The sequence below is a fragment of the Arachis ipaensis genome, chromosome B05 (assembly GCF_000816755.2).
Source record: "Arachis ipaensis cultivar K30076 chromosome B05, Araip1.1, whole genome shotgun sequence".
Classification (NCBI taxonomy): domain Eukaryota; kingdom Viridiplantae; phylum Streptophyta; class Magnoliopsida; order Fabales; family Fabaceae; genus Arachis; species Arachis ipaensis.
Window position 1 is genome coordinate 16,915,895 of NC_029789.2, and position 8,374 is coordinate 16,924,268.

The 8,374-nt window shown below is 34.7% G+C and overlaps 1 protein-coding gene across 15 annotated transcripts; it reads left to right on the plus strand.

Annotated features, from left to right (window-relative positions):
- LOC107643138 lies at positions 85–4,380 on the plus strand. Of its 15 annotated transcripts, none has more exons than XR_002362499.1 (7): positions 291–646; positions 766–883; positions 1,262–1,631; positions 1,845–2,025; positions 2,160–3,152; positions 3,329–3,374; positions 4,237–4,380. XR_002362499.1 is itself a non-coding variant. In XM_021123198.1 (5 exons), exons 1-4 carry the CDS (start codon positions 267–269, stop codon positions 1,963–1,965), a joined length of 360 nt encoding a protein of 119 aa, XP_020978857.1. In that variant the 5' UTR covers positions 165–266; the 3' UTR covers positions 1,966–2,025; positions 2,160–3,648. The 15 variants fall into 15 exon arrangements, 1 of the variants encoding a protein (XP_020978857.1); XR_002362500.1 differs by lacking the exon at positions 3,329–3,374 and having other exon boundaries at positions 301–646; positions 2,160–2,276; positions 3,041–3,152; XR_002362496.1 differs by lacking the exon at positions 4,237–4,380 and adding an exon at positions 85–149 and having other exon boundaries at positions 529–646; positions 2,160–3,648.

The window sequence follows — 8,374 nt, forward strand, 5'->3', positions numbered from 1 at the left end:
TCTTATATTAAACTATTAATATAGGATTGTCTGGTAGTGAAAATTCAAGGTGTCATGCTAAAGAGAATTTGAGAGTTGAACATTTTATAATATTCTCTAAACAGTTAGTTCATGTGTAGTCTCTCATTCAATCATTTATTTTTTTTCAAGTAAACTTTGCTTTTTAAAACAACTTCTTTCTTCAATTAATTCTCCTTCATCTTCTACTTTAATATTTATTTCCTCTTCCCCTAAAAAGTATCAAAAACCTAAAATTTTAAATTTGAATGGCAAAAAAAGGGTATAATTATAATCCAGCATTCATTGTTCAGTTTGTATAGTTGCTTCAATGTCTTTAATATTTTCTGACAACTCCTCTTATTCTCTTTCACTCCCAATAGTGTTATTCACTCTTTCGTTTCAATTAATTTTCTCCTTTTTTTACCTGTTTTTCTAATTTTTTAGTGAATTTCAAATTTTGAATTTAACTGCCATACATCATACGAATCACTCTTATTTATAACCCCTTAATTTTATTATTCACTGCAGTTTTGTGGTTGCTCCTCCATTTTCTTATTTTTCAATTCGTTATCGTGGTGGTGATGGAGGGCGTTGTAAACAGGTAGTATATTTGGAACATTTGGAAGATTCTCCAGTAAGCTTCTCGGTACATTTTTCTCTCTCAAATTCATGGTTTCTTTTCCGTTTTTGTAACTGGATTTACGTCAAATCTTGAACTTTTTTGTTTTTGTTTTACTTTTCTTTTTGCCTCCTATTATACCGCAGCGTGGTTACAGTTGTTACGCTTGGTGAAGAGCATGGTGGTGGATACAGGAGAGGAGGCAATAGTGGTGGTGCTTGCTACAACTGCGGTGGCATGGGTCACATGGCCACGGAGGAGAAGGTAGTTCATCTTTTTCTTTGCTGCTAACTGCTTTTTCTACGATCTCATAGAGATTAACATTTTGTCTTCCTAGTATGATATCCCATTACCCCTTCTTTCCATCTAATTAAATTGTATTGAGATTATATTTTGGAGAAGTGGTAGTTGAGTTTGTAGCAATTTCTGACCTAAAAGCTTTTATTTTCCAGCTCTTTTTGTTTTTTCTCTGATTCCTAGCGCAGTGTTCAGAAAACTCATGGCCAAGTCTAAAAACAAACTTTGATTACTTTCGATTCCATAAATTTTCAATTTTGAGATTTTTCGTTTGAGGTTTTTCAATTTTTTGTTCCATATTCTGAAATTTTGTGATTTTAATTCGATTTTATTTTTTCGCTTCAGTTGCATTTCGACTGCAATGTGAGGAATCCAACATGGACGTCGGTTATGTATAGGGTCTTCATATGCATCATTTGCTCCGCTGTTCATAGCATCTTCGAAGTGCATATTAGCTTCCTCAGGAAGGTTTCTTTGCTGATTGTTTAAATTGTGATGATTTCATGATAAGTTTTTTCGTGGATGTTGGCATTAGAAATCTGGTAAGACAAGTTAAACAGCTTGCTCTTCTTGCTTGACACACTGGTAAGTAAGTGGAATGCATTTCAACTGTCTTGAAGAGGAGGGCATGAGGGTTGGGTTCTTTAAGATGTTATATATGCAATGTTTGTTCATCTGAGCTCTGCCTCTACCATTCAGTCATCATTTATTTATGGTATTGTAAATTTTGCCCTTTGGCTTTAATGACTCTGACAATTTCTTCCTTTAATTTCTCTTTCAATACTAACTATTTCTTATTCATTCTCACCTACATTTATTTTCCACCTCTTTAGACAAGTAAAAAGAATACGAAACTTCAAATTTCAATTTTGAATTGAAAAAACAAGTATATTTATAATCTCCAATTTTCATTGTTTACTGTATTCAGTCGTTCTTCTGGCGCTTGCTACAGCTGTGGTGGGGATGAGCCATATGGCCAGGGATTGCAACCAAGGAGGACGCAGATGTGGAGGCATGCACGGCGATGGTGGTGGCAGTGGATCCGCTAACAACTATGGGGAATCTAGGCATTTTACAAGGGACTTCTAAACAAGCTCTTTGAAAACAAGGTTTGATCACTTCTGATGTCCAGATTTTCAATTTTGAGATTTTTGGTTTGATGTTTTTCAAGTTTTTTTTTTCCGATCTACTATATTTTTACTTTTTGTGATTTTTAAATTCGTTTTTTATTTTTTCGCTTTAGATGTGTTTCGATTGCAATGTGAAGAATCCAACATGAGCGTCTGTTACGTATGGCTTCTTCATATGCATCGATTGCTCCGCTGTTCATCGCAGTCTAAGAGTGCATATCAGCTTTTGGGTACATTCCTCTCTCTTAAATTCACGGTTTTCTTTCCATTTTTGTAACTGGTTTACTTCAAATCTGGACCTTTTTTTTTTTTGTTTTGTTTTTCTTTTTGCCTCATGTTATATGAATTCATGTTCATAATACTGAGAAAACTCGAGTTTTTAGCTTCTCAAATTTGTTGTTAAAGTATTTTTTAGAAGGAAAATGGATGGGTGGATGAGAGTGTCATTTTGAAGCATAGCAACTTGGAACATTTTTCTGGCTTTATCACTCTGCAGGCTTCCTTCCTCACGAACACCTTTTTAATTTATTTTTATTTTTAAATAACTTTGGCTAAAATTGATCAGAGCAGTGAACTATTTGTGTTTGAACATTAGCTCCTGAGGCATTGATATGAACAGAAAGCTTTCAGCTTATTTTGTCTTAGTTAGGTATTTTTTTCAACCGCTGATGTGTGCATGTGCCTTTGAAGTATATGCATACTTCTAGAATTTTTATGTTTAAATTTTAGTAGAAATTATTGTCATAAAGGATGCATTTATTTGTGATTTTGGGGTGCAGAAAGTACCTTTCTTTTTTTCACAATTTTAGTATTATTTAATATGTGATTGTGGTATAGATGTTGTGGATGCATGCAACTTTGGATGTGAACATTTGAAAATGTTACTGTATCTTAAATACTATGCAATGTGCATTTTCTGACTGAACCCGTGAAATTCAAATTTCATATGGACTTTTCTCTTATATGGTACAAATGGGGATGGATTTGCAATTAGCAAAGCAGTAGATAAAATTAAAGGCATTCATGGTAAGTTGCTAAATGAAGCTGAGGTGGTAGCAGCTATTGAAGAGAAAGAAACTCATGCTTTTGAAATTAATCATTCTCAGGTAATTTAGTTGTGAGCTTTACAAAGATATTGTTTTGTTCTTTTACTGTTATACCAATTCTTTTTTTTTTTTTAGTTTTCCATCATTATTATTATGATTTGTTGATACTGTAAAATAATTTTTACTACATGTAACAATTATTTGAATTATTTGTGCACTTTCAATCGTGGTTGAAGCTTGAGTTTACATCAATTGGTGAAAAAGACATCTTTGATGAATAAGGTATTCTTTGGTATTTGATTGTCTTCAAAATTATTTATCTTTATTGATTCTTATTGTATTTTTTTGTGATTTATTTTTGTATAGTTTAACGGTATACCAAAGAGCTACAAATTCTTATATTTTCCTAATAAATATAATTTAAAAATGTGAATAATAAGTTTAGCAATTAGTACAAAGAAACTATTGGGCAGATTTTTTATCAAAGGAGGTGCAATAAGAACATAGGATTTTCACCTTACAAGTTTGTGATTGGTAATTAGTTGTACTCTTATTTCTTTTTCCTTTTTTGGTGCTTCTGTGTGTGTTTGAGCATATCTATATGCATCGACTGGATAATTAGGAAATGTTATGAATTTTGGAGATTTAGTTGACCATTGATAGAAAAATGTTATGTGTTGGATTATCATATGACCATTTGTATTTAGATCCTCTTTATTAGGTTTTGTGCATTGTGCATCCAGTTTTTTTTTAAAAAAAAATAACCATTTATGTTTTTAAAATAATTTAGGATTAAGAAGTTCTTGAAAGACTTGCTCATGTGATTGATAAATTTGATATCATTCAGTAGTTGAGCAATTAAGTGGACAAGAAGATTCTATATATCTATGTGTTCTTTTTTATTTGTTTTTGAAAGAGTTGTGTGCTAATTTTGATTTGTCTATATATTGTATTTTTAATTTTTTTTATTTGAGGGATATAATTTTGGCTTTAAAGATTTTTTATTATCATATTAAATTAGTTTATAACAATTTATAGAAATCAAAATTTTGCACCATCTGTTTTTTTGGATAACAGGTTTGGTTTCGTAGCACAATTTTTTTTTTTTTTGCAATTTTGGTTTAGTAGCACTTGCCTTTTTCAGATTTCGATGGAGGGAAGAAGTAATCTTCAATGCTTTTAAATAATTTACTATACAAGTGATACAATTGGTATCCCGAAAGAGTAATTTGAGAGGCTTCTCAACTTCAATCCATTAAGAAGTAGTCTATATATACAAATTAAAATTTGTTGTATCATTCATTTTCATTGTAAATATAACGAGAGACCAATATTATTTCTAAAGTTTATAGAATATATAAGTATATTGTTGACATATAAGTAATTATTGACACGAGTATTAATGGTTTAGTTTGAATCTAATCACTAATAAAATGGAATACCATGCCTTGGTATTTATTTTTAGTATGGTAGACATTTTGCAGTTTTTCTTGCGAGATTGAAATAAACGGAACAAGTTAAATACATATTTTAGTACTGTAATAATTATGGTTGTAATTTTTAACAAATTGTCTAAAACTTTAATAGAAATACAATATGATTTTTAATATTTTATAATTTATCTTTTTAGTATATAAAAAATTAATACATGTTTAACATTTAATTCTTTTAACTATTATAAAGATAATTAAATTTATAATTCAATATGCATTATGTGTTTTATGGAGATAGAAGAAGAGTGTATGTGTCATTTTTCACAAATGGATGATGAGGAGAGTTTTCTGGCACTGATGCATTGCTCTAGAAAAATTCAAAAAAGCAAAAGGCACGGTGCTAAATTTACGGACAGGGAACCGCTTAGTCTTTTTATCTGGTCGTCGAGTAAGTTGGCAGATATAAAATAGAGCATATTACAGAAGTTGGGTGTGTGTAGGACAAACTGGGTTAAAAAATTATTCTACCATATTCACATTGCTGTTGTGAAGTATGAGACGTTTGTGATAGGGTCCAATGAAGACATGCAGGTCTTGTTTCATTGTCGACGGAGTTTTTCGGAGGTTAGAATACCCGAGTTGTTTGCGAAGTTGAAACATGGCGTTGACAGCTCTGGGGCATCGGCGCTGAGTCCTCAGTCGACGACGATGGGTGGTGCTTCAACGTCAATGCCGGTGGTAGCACCTTCCAGTCCGATCCCCGATCCTCCATGTGTTGCGGTTGGTACTGCTAGTGTGTCTCGTGGTGTTCCCGATTTTGAATTTGAGATTGGACCGGATCGTGTTGAAAATCCCATGCGAGATGTTGATTCAGCCGATGAGCCGGTCAACATTGTTGGGGACAGTGATGATAATATTCTGAGCATTAGACATACACCCCAAGGAGCATCAGGTTCCGACACACAACAATATCCTCCACACTTGTCAGCGTTGAACTTGAAAGCCATAGGCGAACAGCGGGAGGTCGGGCAACCTATGTGGGTCAGGATCTGCACGATGCAACCGCTCTAACAAAATTTCAGATTGGCCAATCTTTCCAGAGTAAGGAGGAAGCCATGCTAAGTGTAAAGGATTACAGCATCCGGCGTGGAGTTGAGTACAAGGTGATGGAGTCGGACCATCTCAAATACCAAGGGAGATGCAAGAAGTTTGGAAAAGGGTGCACGTGGATATTCGTATCGCGTTGCGGCTACAAAAGAGCACTTGGGAAGTTAGGAAGTACAACAGACCGCACACGTGTTTGGCTACATCCATATCGAGCGACCACAAACAGCTTGATTATCATGTCATTTGTGCAAGGATCTTTCCGTTGCTCAAGGCGGATGCGTCGGTTATGATTAAGGTGTTGTAGGAAGCAACTGAGGCCACCTATGGTTTAATGCCTAGTTATAGAAAGGTTTGGATGGCGAAGTAGAAGGCAGTAGCACAAATCTACGGGGATTGGGAGGAGTCTTATGGCGAGTTGCCCCGTTGGATCCTTGGGGTGATGTCCACCATGGAGGGTACGATAGCTCTTCTGAAGATCTTTCCGGTTAGAGTGAGTGATCAGGTTGATGAATCAACTGTCTACTTTCATCGTCTCTTCTGGACATTCCAACACTGTAAACCGCTAGTCAGCATCGATCTAACGCAAGGCGATAGTTTATAACCCTTTGCTCTTTCCCATCGTTTGGAAGTAAGTAGGCAGCCCACTTGAATAATATTCATCCGTTATAAACTGAATGCCTCACACGACATATAAAATTTTACAAAATTCAACCAAATAAATAATACCTGGATGCCAACAGAAATGAAAAATCATCAAATCCATAGGGCCTCAACGAGGGAAACCGCCAAAATATCCAACTCTGTAGCAGCTGGAGAGGACCCACCAAGTTGGTCACATTTCTATTCACCACCCGACATATGCATCGATATAACCATACCAACGCGGTGGACCCCCAACTATAACTCCCCATGTCGTCAAGGTTCGCCACAAAGGGCAACCATCGAATATGAACCCAGTTTGCACTCTTGTCCCCAAATAACTGAGTGGATAACAACATTGTGATATAGGCACGTGCGTATATGCGAACAGTATCCTCGGTCGCATCTGCTGGCAACACCCAAAACCTCTCATGAAACCATGTGAAGTGGACGGTTATATTCTTGACCTTATTTGGTAGTGGCAGCTCACCGAATAACTCTTGAAACCATTCCCAGGCTGGTCGGCCACCCTCGATGAAATTTTCAAACTCTGCAAGGCAACCACTAACAGCATTTCCATCGACAAGCAACCCAAGCTGAAACGCCACATCTTGCAGCGTCACTGTGCACTCTCCAAAAGGCATATGAAAAGTATGCGTCTCGGGACGCTACCTCCCAATGAACGCACTAACCGTAGGCTCATCTAACCAGAACCAACGACTGTTTAGCCTGGCTAAGTGGTACAAACCAGTCCTTCTCTAAATAAGATATGATTCTGTCATGCATTGGCATATTTTGTTGCCGCCTCACACTGTAGATACACCTACTTGGCTGCACCATGCATGAAAGATATACACGAAGTAGTTAAAATCTACATGCTACATGAAAAAATCCTAACTAATTAGACCGAATAAATAAATAAATATTACCACACAATGACACAATTAAACAATTAATTAATTAAATTATTATTCAATTATCAAATCAAATTGTTAAATCTTTGATTTATTACATACTTCAAAAACCAGTTATAAAATTAAAAGCCGATTTCTAATCGATTATAAAAAATAAACACGTTTTCAACAAAAACCCATTTCTGAAAAAAAATCAGTTTCTTAAAAAGCCTATACTTTAAACCGAATAATTGAAATTGGAATCTTAAAATTATTTTTTTTAAAATTTTATTCTAGTTCCGTTTAACCGAACAAAAACCGATTTTTAAATCAGTTTGGTTTTCCTAAAGAAATTTTAAAAACCATGGATATAATTTTAAATCTAGTTTGTTGAGTTCGGTTATCAATATTTTGGTTTTTGTACATACATCCTTACTACATTTCACATCCTAAGTAGCACAGTCTAATACTCAAATATAAAGGTTACATTAACGTTCTAGCTCTTACCCCCTACATTCTATAACCTATTTAACAAATGTTAATACTCAGATAAATTAAACAAAGCTAATCTCGTTGGCAATGGCACTGGGAATATGGGCAACACCGTTCAGTCGGTACAAGCTCTGTTCGTCTGCCATGATCTCTAACTGAAGGTCAGCGATCAAAAACCTCAAATTCACTCTCCAAGTGCTCCTCCCTCTCTCTAGCCAAACCCAAAATTCACACAAATGAGGAATCCGTGACTGCATACCACGATTTTTATAGACACACACTCTACGTAAACCGCTACTGCTTCTAACGGTTTACGTTCAACACTCAATACACATAAATCGCTATTGCCTATAGCGGTTTATGACCAAACTTCGTTCCACAAAAACTGCTGTTGCTTATAATGATTTCTGTTATGCCACCAATACATGTAAACTGCGACTGTCAGCAGCAATTTACGTTCTCCCCTAATCCGCTACTACTAATAGCGGTTTCTATAGAATTATGAAAAAATGTATTTACGTCTTGATATTTAAAAATGTGTAATTAAATAAATTTTTTCTCCACTTAATGTATTTAAGAAAATTGCTCATAAAAATGAATATGCATATAAATTATTTCATTAAAACATTGGTATAATATTAATTCTCACTTAATTTATTTGTGTGAATACCCTAATGTCTATGTGCTTGTTGGTGGTTGTAATATTTTAAATTAGGAG